The sequence below is a fragment of the Eretmochelys imbricata genome, chromosome 3 (assembly GCF_965152235.1).
Source record: "Eretmochelys imbricata isolate rEreImb1 chromosome 3, rEreImb1.hap1, whole genome shotgun sequence".
NCBI classification, from domain to species: domain Eukaryota; kingdom Metazoa; phylum Chordata; order Testudines; family Cheloniidae; genus Eretmochelys; species Eretmochelys imbricata.
In genome coordinates this window covers 156,125,969-156,140,351 of record NC_135574.1, presented here as the reverse complement: position 1 = coordinate 156,140,351, position 14,383 = coordinate 156,125,969, and the positions used below count along the sequence as shown (strand labels likewise).

The 14,383-nt window shown below is 45.9% G+C and overlaps 1 protein-coding gene across 1 annotated transcript in view; it reads left to right on the top strand.

Annotated features, from left to right (window-relative positions):
• The first annotated feature begins 8,747 nt into the window (after nt 1–8,747).
• The window catches only part of CAPN13 (calpain 13), a 50,316-nt gene continuing 44,680 nt past the window's right edge, over nt 8,748–14,383 (top strand). Inside the window, exon 1 of the mRNA XM_077812190.1 lies at nt 8,748–8,984. Coding sequence (XP_077668316.1) covers nt 8,748–8,984 — 237 coding nt within the window. The remainder of the gene's footprint in view (nt 8,985–14,383) is intronic.

The window sequence follows — 14,383 nt, the reverse complement described above, 5'->3', positions numbered from 1 at the left end:
GGTTAAATATGCAGGTACACTGCGGGAGGGGAAATAGGGGTGGGCAGGATTTGTTGATTTCCCAGAATTCTAACAACCTATAAGGCTAAGTTCAGTTGTTTTCCCCTAAGAGACAAAGAGCCTATCAGGCCAACATTTGGTGGAAATATTTGTAAAAGAGGGATTGGGAACATTTTCTGAAGGGCAATAAAAGAGGCTGAATAGTTCAAATATGAAGTAGGAATAAAATGTTCGTTCTTGCTTGCTGGCTTATTTCTACTTCGGACTCAGTGGAAAACTGCAGAAAGAGCCATTGAATAGTGAGGTATATAATATTGCACCAAAAACTATATTAAAAGAACATTAAGATTGCAAAGCCAAGCACTCTGAAGTTAGGAAATGTCAGAATGAAGGTTGCCTGTGCAACTTTAATTCAGCACCCTTGTGCATATGCATTATGAGACACTCTTTAATTACTGATTTCAGAGTAGCAGCCGTGTTAGTCTGTATTTGCAAAAAGAAAAGGAGTACTTGTGGCACCTTAGAGACTAACCAATTTGTTTGAGCATAAGCTTTCATGAGCTACAGCTCACTTCATCGGATGTAGCTGTAGCTCACGAAAGCTAATGCTCAAATAAATTGGTTAGTCTCTAAGGTACCACAAGTACTCCTTTTCTTTAATTACTATGGTGAGAGATTGTGCCACACACTCCCAAAGAAACTGAGGAACTGCCCGATCAGCATCCCGTACAGCAAACAGGAGAAGATCAAGAATGAGCTCTCAAAACTGGAGACTTTCATACAAAAGCAACCTTCCACACAAACGTCCACGTGGCTGGACTTTATAAAAATGAGACAAGCCATTTACAACGCATGCTTTACTTCTCTACAGAGGAAAAAGGACAGTAAACTATGTAAACTCCTATATGCCACAGGAGGCTACAGCAGTGGTACCCTTAACTCACCCAACAGCATTGTTAATCTATCCAACCACACACTTAGCCCAGCAAAAGAGTCTGTCCTATCTTGGGGACTCTTTCTGCCCCACCACCCCCACAAACATGATACAGTTCTGTGATGATCTGGAAGCCTACTTTTGCCATCTCCGACTCAAGGAATATTTTCAATACACCATTGAACAGTGCACTGACCCACAGGAACCCTCCTACCAACACTACAAGAAGAAGAATTCTGCATGGGCTCCTCCTGATGGTCAAAATGACAGACTGGACTTCTACATAGAGTGCTTCCGCAGACATGCACAGGCTGAAATTGTGAACAAATGGCATCACTTGCCCCATAAGCTCATCCGTACAAAATGCAATGCCATCCACAGCCTCAGAAACAACTCTGACATTATAATCAAAGGGGCTGACAAAGGAGGTGCTATAGTCATCATGAACAAGTCAGATTATGAGCAGGAGGCTGCCAGGCAACTCTCCAACACCACATTCTACTGGCCACTATCCTCCAATCCCACTGAGGAGTACCAAAAGAAACTACACCATCTGCTCAAGAAACTCCCTGAAAAAGCACAGGAACAGATCTGTGCAGACACGTGCCTAGAACCCCGACCAGGGGTATTCTATCTGCTACCCAAGGTCCATAAACCTGGAAATCCTGGACACCCCATCATCTCAGGCATTGGCACTCTTACAGCAGGATTATCTGGCTATTTGGACTCTCTCCTCAGACCCTATGAGACTCCTAGCTATCTTCGAGACACCACCGACTTCCTGAGGAAACTACAATGCATTGATGATCTTCCTGAAAACACCATCCTGGCCACCCTGGATGTAGAAGCTCTTTACACCAATATTCCACATAAGGATGGACTACAAGCTGTCAGGAACAGTATCCCTGATGAGGCCACGGCACATCTGGTGGCTGAGCTTTGTGACTTTGTCCTCACCCACAACCATTTCAGATTTGGGGACAACTTATACCTTCAAGTCAGAGGCACTGCTATGGGTACCTGCATTGGCCCCACGGTATGCCAACATCTTTATGGCTGACTTAGAACAACGCTTCCTCAGCTCTTGCCCCCTAGCGCCCATCCTCTACTTGCGCTACACTGATGACATCTGTGACGGGTTGGATCACAGAAAACCCCTTGGGAACTGCCAACTGATGTGTTGAGATGACTTCTAACCCATTTTCCCTGCCAGCTTGGGACTCTAGAAACTTGCCTTGTTTGAGCCAGACATGCTTGCCTGCTGCAAACACAGACCCAGGTCTGAACCACATCCCCCAAAAGCTGCAGGCTTAACTGAAAATGGCTTAAGAAGTGTTCCTGTCTCCAACACTCAGATGTCCAGCTCCCAATGGCGTCCAAACCCCAAATAAATCCATTTTACCCTGTATAAAGCATACTCTGGGTTAATTAATAAGTATTATTAATACATACTATGTGTTAATTAATAAGTAAAAAGTTATTTTATTAAATACAAAAAGTAGGATTTAAGTGGTTCCAAGTGATAACAGACAGAACAAAGTGAATTACCAAATAAAATAAAACACGCAAGTCTATGCCTAATACTATAAAAAAGTGATTACAGATGAAACCTCACCCTCCGAGATGTTCCAGTAAGCTTCTTTACAGACTAGCCTCTTTCTAGTCTGGGTCTAGCAATCACTCACACCCCTGTGGTTACTGTCCTTTGTTCCAGTTTCTTTCAGGTATCTTTGGGGGTGGAGATGCTATCTCTTGGGCCAGCTGAAGACAAAATGGAGGGGTCTCCCAGGGGTTTAAATAGACTTTCTCTTGTGGGTGGACACCCTTCCCTCCCCCTGTGTAGAATCCCAGCTACAAGATGGAGTTTTGAAGTCACATGGGCAAGTCACATGTCCATGCATGACTCAGAACTTACAGGTAGCAGCCATGGTTCACATGCTACCTTGAACTTCCTCAAGTAGACTTCTTATGTGGATTGGAGTCTTCCAAGATCCATTGTTCATTAAGTGTTTCTTGATTGGGCACTTAATTTGCACATTCCTTTCTCAAAAAGCTGACCAAATGCTTTACTAAGGTTACTTGAAATCAAACCAGTACACAGCCAATATTCATAACTTCAAATACAAAAATGATACATGAATACAAATAGGATGAATAGATTCAGTAGATCATAACCTTTACAGAGATGTGTTACATGGCATATGTAGCATAAAACATATTCCAGTTATGTCATATATACTTTCATAAGCATATTTCCATAAAGCCTTATGGGGTGCAAGGTCACAACATCTTCATCATATGGACCCACAGGAAGGAGGCCCTTGAAGAATTCCACCTGAATTTCAACAATTTCCACCGCACCATCAACCTCAGCCTGGACCATTCCACACAAGAGATCCACTTTTTGGACATTACAGTTCAAATAAGTGATGGTCACATAAACACCACCCTATACTGGAAACCTACTGACCACTATACTTACCTACATGCCTCCAGCTTCCATCCAGGACACATCACACGATCCATTGTCTACAGCAGGGGTTCCCAAACTTAGCTCGCGGCTTATTCAGGGTAAGCCCCTGGCAGGCCATGAGATGCTTTATTTACCTGAGTGTCCACAGATACAGCCACTCACAGCTCCCAGTGGCTGTGGTTTGCCATTCCCGGCCAATGGGAACTGCGGAAAGAGGTGGCCTGGCCTGCACTGCTTCCCGCAGCTCCCATTGGCCAGGAATGGTAAACTGCAGCCACCAGGAGCTGCGAGCAGCCGTACCTGAGGATGCTCAGGTAAACAAAGGATCTCACAGCCTGCCAGGAGTTTACCCTGAACAAGTCGTGAACCAAGTTTGGGAACCCCTGGTCTACAGCCAAGCCCTAAGATACAACAGCATTTGCTCCAATCCCTCAGACAGAGACAAACTCCTAACAAGATCTTTATTAAGCATTCTTACAACTACAATACCCACCTAGGGAAGTGAGGAAACAGACTGACAGAGCGAGACAGGTACCCAGAAGTCATCTACTTCAGGATAGGTCCAAAAAGGAAAATAACAGAACACAACTGGCTATCAAGTACAGCCCCCAGCTAAAACCTCTCCAGCACATTATCAACGATCTACAACCTATCCTGGAAAACGATCCCTCACTCTCACAGATCTTGGGAGGCAGGCCAGTCCTCGCTTACAGACAGCTCCCCTAGTTAAGCAAATACTCACCAGGAACTACACGCCACACCACAGAAACACTAACCCAGGAACCAATTCCTGTAACAAACACTGTTGCCTTCTCTGTCCCCATATCTACTCTAGCGACACATCAAAGGACCCAACCACGTCAGCCACACCATCAGGGGCTCATTCACCTACACATTTACCAATGTGGTATATGCCATCAGGGCCAGCAATGCCCCTCTGCCATGTACATTGGCCGAATTGGACAGTCTCTACATAAAAGAATAAATGGACACAAATCAGACATCAGGAATGGTAACATAGAAAAGCCACTAGGAGAACGCTTTAATCTCCCTGGACATTCTATAACAGATTTAAAAGTAGCCATATTTCAACAAAACTTCAAAAATGGACTTCAAAGAGAAATCGCAGAGCTACGATTCATTTGCAAACTTAATGCCATTAATTTGGGCTTGAACAAGGACTGGGAGCGGCTGGCTCACTACAAAAGCAATTTCCCCTCTCTTGCTATTGACACCTCCTCCTCAATTATCGGGAGTGGACCACATCCCCCCTGATTGAATTGGCCTTGTCAGCACTGGTTCTCCACTTGTAAGGTAACTCCCTTCTCTTTGTTTGCCAGTGGATTTATGCCTGTATCTGTAATTTTCACTCCATGCATCTGAAGAAGTGAGTTTTTCACCCACAAAAGCTTATGCCCAAATAAATCTGTTACTCTTTAAGCTGCCACCGGACTCCTCAATGTTTTTGTGGATACAGACTAACATGGCTACCCCTCTGATCCTTAATTACATAATCACTTCTTACATTTTCATAGGACCCCTGCCTATCTGACTTACCTCATCTAGATAGCATTGTCTTCCCCTGTGAAGAAAGGGGAGACAATCTGTGGTTGTCCATAATAGAGGGTGTTTCAGGATCTTCACAGTGCCATGCTTTGCTCCCTCCAAACACAGACGTTGGTTTGAAGAAACCTTCTAACGCTCACAGAGTGAAATTCCTCGTTGTGGAGGGGTCCAGCATAAGGGGAACCTAACACACTCAAGTCGCATTTAAACCCCAAGAGCCTGATTCACCCTTGCCCTGCACCTTGCATAGTCTTTCACATTAGTGGAAAGCAATTGTAAGAAGCTGCCAGATCAAAATGGTACATTTTTGTGCCCCCTCTGCACAGGTGTAAATAACTATGCACAGTGCAAGGCAATAAAATATCAGGGTCTGAGTGTCTGATCCTATGCATTGAAGTTAAGGGGAGCTGCACCATTGACTTCAATGGGTGCAGGATTGAGTCCTGCCAGTTTAAGTGGAACTCACATCATTCACAGGCCTTGTGTAGGCTCTCTTTCAGGGGTGAATTTCAACCAGACAGAGCAATATCTTGTATGTCTGCGCATGTGCATATCCAAGCATGATTCCTGAAAAGCTGATGAAGTTATTCTGCAGGAGGAGGGTAGTTTATCTGCCTTATCTTCTACTGCCAGTTGCTAAATTATTCCCAGTGTGTTAAACAATGTAATTAAACACATACACACACACTAAAAACCCTTGTTCTCAGTCAGAAGAGAGAGAGAGAGCGTGCGTCAGTCCCAGCCTTTAAGCTCTGTTAGTTTTAATTTGAGTTGTGGAATTAGTAATCAGTTTTGCTGGAACACTGTTGCGGGAAATAGATCTTAGCATGCACAAGGCCTAGGTACCGTTTCAAATGAGTATTTGTTAAGGAGAAACCATTCCCTGTCGTGTTATGGTACATTACATGAGATTTATTTCCATTGTATTGAAAAATGCAAGTCAAAAAGGAATGTTCTTTCTCTATGTCAGCTGAGAGCTATGTCTGAATTTCATCTGATTTCTTTGAAATGAAATTGCTTTTTTAAATTAAATAACAAGACAAGACACTCCTGGTCTTTCCAGGGGATTGTTAAAGGTCCTAAGAGGAAAGGACTTTAACTACACAGAAGGGCAATAATACTCTATAAAACAGTGGTTCTTAACCTTTACTGCAGCCTGCATCCCTTTGGTTCTCAAAATATGTTCTTGCACCCCTTGTCAAAAGCCGTTGAAGTAGGTCAGTTCTTTAAACCCAGATATATTTTTGTTTGTATATTACAGTAATCGTTAAATGTATAATGTTAATAAATACATAGATTTGATGAAACAAAGTAGTTGTACTTACGTGTCCGTGCTTCATTTGTGTTTTCGATGATTTACCTTCTAAAAAATCTGGCATGTCTGGCACCCCCAGAAAGGGCATCTTGTACCCCAAGGAGTGCGTGCACCCCAGGTTAAGAACCACTGCTATAAAACATGGGGAAGCTATATTAGCCGTTTCAGTGAATCTAAATGAAGTTTTTAATAATCCTGTGTGAAATGTTCACAACAAAACCAGAAGCCAGGCTCTCATCTGAATATTAGTGCTTCTGCTCTCCTTACCCAGTGTTGGAGGCATATTGACAAATAGAGATGATCATCTGATAACAGAAGTATCTTTCATCTAGCAAAAAAGGCATAACAAGATCCAGGGGTTGGAAGCCAAAGCCAGACAAATTCAGATTAGAAGTAAGGTGCAGCTTTTTCACAGTGTGGGTAATTAACCACTGGAACAATTTACCAAGGGAGATGGTAGATTCTCTGTCACCTGAAGTCTTTAAATCAACCCTGGATGCCTTTCTAAAATATATTCTATAGCTCTAACAGAAGTGCCAGGCATTGTGCAGGAATCACTTGGGTGAGGCTGTTTGGCCTGTGTTATGCAGGACACCAGACTAGATAATCACAGTGGTCCTTTTTTTACCTCAAAATCGATGAATTATCTGCCCAAAGTGACCAGTGGGCTTAAAAAACAAAATGCTATGAATGAAGATGGCTGGAATGGAATTCAAGGGAAGGTGGGTTGTGTTTGTTGGAAGGAATAGGACTCAAAGGAACGTTCGGTACTTTTAGAGAAGGGTGATATGGCTTAGGTTAAAACCAGAACTACACTGGGGTTAAAATGTGACTCAGAAATGTGTGGCTTGGGATAACAAAGCTCTTGAGAGCCTTTGTGAAGCAAGGGGGCTCTCAGAAGGTTTTATTCCTCTGAATGACTGTTCTTTCAGTAACAGAAGGCCCCAGGTGAGAGAGCACATATATCCATGTGTGAATGCATGTGTGCGTCCACATGTGGCTTTGGGAAGGCCATGAGACCAGTACAAACAAAAATCCTCACACTCCCCTTCTGTGCAGAATAACTAAGTTGCTCTTTAAAACTCTGGGGCTCTGGCAAAGCCTGGGAGTCTTTGAAACCTCTGCCCCTCTCCCTCCTCATCTCATGGCCGGATCGGGAATGGGGCTGGAAAATGACACAGAAGGCCCGGGAGGACACTTGTTTATCTGAGCTCCCATATATGTGGATTCAGGGCTGTTCTTCTGAGGTGGCCCTCAACCTTTCTTCTCTATCATTCCTGACTGCGGGTGATGCTGTCACGAGCTGTTCTACTGCTGTGCTCTTTGACAACCCTAAGGAGGAAGGGGCCCACAGCAAGAGTCACATCAACTTGAATTCTTCACCAGCAGCAGTGCTGGGTGCTGTGTCAGGCCACAAGTAGACAGAATCGCTCCATCTAGCGTCAGGACTAGTCCTTTGCATGCATCTGGCACATGACTGCAACCAATGAGGAGTCTCACCCAGCTGTGTGAGGAAGCACTTTTCCCAACTGACAGCTGCTCTTGTGCAGAAGGAAAGGAATTCCTAGTTGAGATAGACCCAAACAACTTGAGAACACCCCCAAATCTGGGCAGGGCAGTGGGTTTCCAAATCTGGATATGACTCTAAACTTCTCAGCTAAGCCCTAACTCAGCTCTCCAATTGAATCAATGGATCTAAATCCCTCCAACTTTGGAAGGTGTGGATGAAATGCAGATTTCAATTTAGGGCGGGATTTTTGCCTCCTCGTTATTTGAGAAATTGATCCTAAGACAAAGCCATCCCTGAAAGTCTTTCCATTAACACCAACGGACTTTGCACCAGACCCCGAGACAGGGCAATGGCTGGAGGGGGTGTTTGTTTTGGTTAGCGCTCTCAACAGCTCAGTGAGTGGTGGAGCTGTATGCATCTGAATGTGGACTATGCCACCAAGCATTCAAAAATGAGTCCAAAGAGCTCAGAAAATAAAAGTAAACTCCCACAAAAATACACCATGCACAAAAGCAATCAACAGCTGAGTGTTTTTTGGGCCCACTACAAATGTCTTAGGTTACCATAGCTTCTTCTGTAACACCCTCCCAACAGCAATATTCCCTTCCCTCCCTTGTTGTCCGTCCACCCCACCCCACCCCACCCCATGTTCTATTATATTACCTATATAGTAGTGCAGTGTTTCCCAGACAGTTTGCTCAGGAAGACTTAGAATTGAATCTGAAGCAATGGCAGTGTTGGTTTAAGATAAACCTGGTGGCATTTTTACCATTTCTCTTTCTCCAGGCATTTCCAGCTAGGAAGGATTTTGTCACGACTACCTCCTTCTGTGAGTAGCTGCTCCAGAATCCTGTCTGGGCACTCCCTGTGTGCTTGGAAGGCAGTGTTTCAGAAGTGGCCATTAACAATGGCTGACACACTTTCTCCTTCACAGGATAGAGGCATGATGATGCCTGCCCCTGGCCCGTATCAGAAGCTAGAACGAGGCTGGCAAACCAAGGGGAGGATTGGAAGCCTTCAGAGCCCGCAGAAATTTAACAATCAGGATTTCACCCTCCTGAGAGAGTACTACCTGAGCCGAGGCCTGCTGTTTGAAGATGACACCTTCCCAGCACATGTCAGTTCCATTGGTCCCAATCTGCTCTCAGCAGACAAGCTGAGCCACCTACAGTGGAAAAGACCAACGGTGAGTTCCTCCTGATGGCTTTCAATTGTGAAGCTGATTTCCTGGGTGTAAAAAGACAACAGCTTTGATTTATCTCATGGCTGTTAGGTACAGCCCTCTGTGGAGGGCTGTGCCCAGCTATGCTGACTCGAGGGAAGCACTGGGAAGCATTGCGTCTTACGGACAGACCAAGACTCCCAGGCCTGTGGGGGAGGGCGCCTGGTGTTACGTCTCCATTAGAGGGTGAGGGGGTGAAACGTGTGCTTCTCCACTGGCCAGCGCATGGGGGCAATGAGCAGGCGAGCACAGGGACTGAGATCACAGCCAGCCCTTGTGAAAGGGCACTAAGGGACGGTGTTCCTGGTATGTGTCCGCTCACATTACACCTGTGCGGGGATCAGCCACAATCTTGCCCTTAGTTTGAACCACTTAATTACAAGTATTTGTCCCAAAGCCCCATGGGATGGTGACCTGCCATCTTTTCAATTTATACCACAACCTCCTCTCAGCCCCAAAAACCTTCCTGCCTGCTTTTAAATTAGTAGACGTCAATAGAAATCATTTAAGCTGAAGTTTTCATTTATTTAGGGTTTTTTTTTAAGTATATCAGATCAGATCCTCAGCTGATGCAAATTAATGTGGCTCCACTGACTTCCGCTGAGTGACCCTTGATTACATCAGCTGAGATCTGGCCCATTCTCTCACTTTTAAGGCACAGATTCAGATCATTGGTCAGCTTGCACTGTCATTCCCTAAAATCTTGAGGGAAAGCTTTGCAGTCAGTCCTAGTTCTGCAAAGCCACAGGGCCAAATTCTGGTTACAACTCCACTGAAGTCATAGGGCCAGATGTAGGGAATGGTGTAAATTAGACCCTCCCCTTTTCCTCTAACCTAGATATCTATGCGCTCAGGCTCTCTTCAAGCCTACTTCTGCTTCTCCTACAGATGGGTAAGGGAGTCACCGGGGTTGTACCGGGGTCTGACACTGACAACACTTCTTAGGATTTGGTCCCGAGCATCACAGACTGTAGAAATGGAAACAGCCTGTTCTCCATTCCCATCCCCAAGCCAATTGCAGGGTTGCCCCTAGCGCCCATTTTCTAGTGGTTTGTCCAGCCTGCTTTTTAAAAAGTCCCAAGCAATGGGACCTTTACCACTTCCCCAGGCAGGACTAGTGTACAACTGAACACATCTTTCTGTCACCCAGTAGAGCTGCACCTCTTGTAGCAAATTTGTCCGATGACTGTATTTCAGAGGTGGGCAAACTACGGCCCACGGGCCACATCCGGCCCGTGGGACTGTCCTGCCCAGCCCCTGAGCTCCTGGCCCAGGAGGCTTGCCCCCCCATCCCCTCCTCTGTTCCCCCACCCATGTAGTTATGATGCTGCACGGGCAGCGGGGCTACGAGTTCCTGCCACTCTGAGCTGCATGGTAAGGGGGCGGTGGCAGTGTGCGTGTGCAGTGGTGGGGGGGTTGGGTAGGGGGTCCCAGGGGGCAGACAGGGAGCAGGGGGCGGTTAGGGGCGGGGGGTCCTGGGGGCAGTCAGGGGACAGGGAGCAGGGGCGGTTGGATGGGACGGAGGTTCTGGGGCGGTCAGAGGGCGGGGAACGGGGGGGTTGGATAGGGTGTGGGAGTCCCGGGGGGCCTGTCAGGGGGTGGGGGTGTGGATAGGGTTTGGGGCAGTCAGGAGACAGGGAGCGGGGGGGGGGGGTTGGATAGGGGGTGGGGTCCCAGGGGGGCGGTTTGGGGTGGGGGGTCCCAGGAGGGGGAAGTAAGGGGACAAGGAGCAGGGGGGGTTGAATGGGTCAGGGTTCTGACGGGGGCAGTCAGGGGGTGTGAAGTGGGAGGGGGCGAATAGGGGGCGGGAGTCAGGCTGTTTGGGGAGGCACAGCCTTTCCTACCCAGCCCTCCATAAAGTTTCGCACCCCAATGTGGCCCTCGGGCCAAAAAGTTTGTCCACCCCGCTGTATTTTCTCAACCACTTTTCTTAGCTCCCCCTGACATTTAATTTCTGGTTAGAAATCTGACGGCAAAGAAAAATAGCACCTTGGTCCTATTCTTCTCTCCTCATTCTGCATCTTCTGAGTCACATAGTATCTGGTTATTTAAGTGACAGATCGTTTTTACTGCTGTCAGTGTTCCAAATCCAATGTAGTAGCTGAGGAGCAAGCTGCCTTCTATTTTACCCTGTGCATCATCAAGAGAATTGCCAATTACATTCAGAGTCTGGGATCTTTATATCTGGTGCTAATGTGCAAAGCAGAAAGAAAACAGCTTGATTTTCAGACACCAGGCAGTGGTGAGTTAGAGAAAACTTGTTTTGACTTGTAAAGTGAGCCAATTTGATATAGGAGTCCTTGAGGGGGAACAGATTGGGAGCACCACGATGTCATTTTTATTGTTGCTTTTCTTGATTGTGTAGTAGCTGCACTTGGACAGTAGCTGTGAAGATTAAGGGCCATGTTTTCAGACCCAGCCTCTGGTTTTGTGCCCACAGAGAGGTGTGTGCTGTTGTTTGCACCTGCAAAACTGTGTGTTCACATGTTCTGCATGTGCAATTTCAAGCACTGTTGTTATAGCTAGGGGTGATTAATACTGAAGTAGGCAGGGATCCTATGGGAAAAATAGTATGTGATTATCTCATTACAGACTCTCTCATAATTACAGCTGTATGAAAAAAATTGGATGAATATTTTATTCACCAAAAACGTTGTTTCAGATTAACCAAAATTATGAACCAATTCATGTTGAATTTGGCAAATAGTTTTGGCTGAAAAAATAAAAAATAAATTTAAAAAAGTTGGAATATTTCATTTTTAAATGAAACATTTTGTTTTTTCATTTTCAGACAATGTTTCATTTTGAAATTTGCCTAAATGTAATTGAAAAGAAATGGGATCCCTCCCACCAAATCATTTCGGTAAAACAAAAGAATGTTGGTCAACACCAAATTAATGTAGGGGGAGGGTTCATTTTGGGGGGAAAAAAAGGAGAAGAAGTTAGTTTAGGTTAATCCAAAACAATTTTTGTTTTGGTTCAGGCAACAAAATGAATATTCAGTTATTTGCACAGCCCTAAGTATAATTCACATGCACAAAGAGCCTGTCAAGGTTCCTTCCCCATCTGAACTCTAGGGTACAGATGTGGGGACCTGTGTGAAAACCTCTTAAGCTTACTTTTACCAGCTTAGGTTAAAACTTCCCCAAGGTACAAACTATTTTACCCTTTGCCCTTGGACTTCCACTGCCACCACCAAACTTTATCTGGGTTCCTGAGAAAACGTTGTTTGGAAACGTCTTTCCCCCCAAAATCCTCCCAACCCTTGCACCACACTTCCTGGGGAAGGTTTGGTAAAAATCCTCACCGATTTGCATAGGTGACCACAGACCCAAATCCTTAGATCTTAGAACAATGAAAAAGCATTCAGTTTTCTTACAAGAAGATTTTTAATAGAAGTAAAAAAGAATCACCTCTGTAAAATCAGGATGGTAAATACCTTACAGGGTAATTAGATTCAAAACATAGAGAATCCCTCTAAGCAAAACCTTAAGTTAGAAAAAAGACACAGACAGGAATATTCATTCCATTCAGCACAGCTATTTTCTCAGCCATTTAAAGAAATCATAATCTAACACATACCTAGCTAGATTACTTACTAAATTCTAAGACTCCATTCCTGTTCTGTCCCCGGCAAAAGCATCACACAGACCCTTTGTTTTTCTCCCTCCTCCCAGCTTTTGAAAGTATCTTGTCTCCTCATTGGTCATTTTGGTCAGGTGCCAGTGAGGTTACCTTTAACTTCTTAACCCTTTACAGGTGAAAGGATTTTTCCTCTGGCCAGGAGGGATTTTAAAGGTGATTACCCTTCCCTTTATATTTATGACAGAGGCTAAATCAAGATTGCACAGGCAACCTTAATTCTGGCATTTTCTGATTTCTGAGTGTTTGATTTTGCAATCTTAAAAACATTCTTTTACTGTAGAGCAGAGATCGGCAACCTTTGGCACACGGCCTGCCAGGGTAAGCCCCCTGGTGGGCCAGGCCAGTTTGTTTACCTGCCGCGTCCGCAGGTTCAGACAATCGCGGCTTCCACTGTCCATGGTTCACCGTCCCAGGCCAATGGGGGCTGTGGGAAGGGCAGCCAGCACATCCCTCGGGCCGCACCGCTGCCTGGAGCAGCGAACTGCGGCCAGTGGGAGCCGCGATCGGCCGAACCTGCGGATGCAGCAGGTAAACAAACTGGCCTGGCCACCGGGGGCTTACCCCAGTGGGCTGCGTGCCAAAGGTTGCCGATCCCTGATGGAGAGAGAGTGAGTGTGTGTGTGTGTGTGTGTGTAATCATTATACTGCAGTAGTGCCAGGATGCTGCAATAGAGATCAAGATCGCACTGTGCTAGGCACTGCACAAACATCTCACTCAAGTCCATCCTTGCCCGGAAGAGTATGCAATCTGAATGGAGAAGCCAGACAAGGGTGGGTAGAGAAACTGAAGCACAGCGAGGTGAACTGACTTGCCCAAGGACACACAGTGAGTCAGTTGCAGAGCCAGAAAAGAACCCATGTCTCCTGACTCTCAGGCTGATCTTCTATTCACTGAAGCATGCTGCCTCTCTATTAGTTTGTATCAGTTGTATTGTAGCCAACTCTTGAGGCCGCATTCAGAATCAGGACCCTCCTGTGCTAGGCATTGTGCAAACACATTTAAAGACAATCCTTGCCCCGAAAGAGCAATCTAATGGTCAGATTCAGGGCTGGCCTTACCATGAAGTGAACTGAGGCAGCTGCCTCAGGTGCCAGACTGGGGGCGGGGCACCACTAGGACCCAGAGTGTAGAAAATTGTGTCTGCTGCTGGTGCATATGTATTCTCTCTGCTCTAGATGCACAGAGATGGTGGAGTGCTGTGCTGGAGGAAGGAGGGCACAAGAGACATAACAGGCAGGCAGGAGAAAAGGTGAGAGGCAATAACAGAAAGCAGCAGGAGCTGCAGGGAGAGAGAGGAGGAGGAGGAGCCTGTTATGTATCTCTCTGGCACCCCCAGGAGCCTGGACTGATTAACACCCGCTTCTCAGGGAGCTTCCTGTTTCCTGCTGCTTCCCTGAACCCACTTGCGAAGAACAGGCAGTCAACTGAAGTAGTAGGAGCCAGTTAGGCCCTTAAGACGCTGATATCTTCCCTCACTCAGGCCCTGCTACCAGCCTGCTTATTTGTCCCTTTCCATTGAATGGTGAGAGCCACTATAGCTGGCACAGAACAGCAGTCCTGAGTGAAAGAAGAAAACGCCCCTCTGGGGCAGCATTCAGAAAAAGAAAGAGAGCAAAGGAAGCTTTTCTATCTAAGCTGGAAGGAGCTCTCCTGAGATACATAGACACAAATATTCACGGTGAGTCTTCAAAGTTTTGGCCCAAGCGAGGGGGCATGG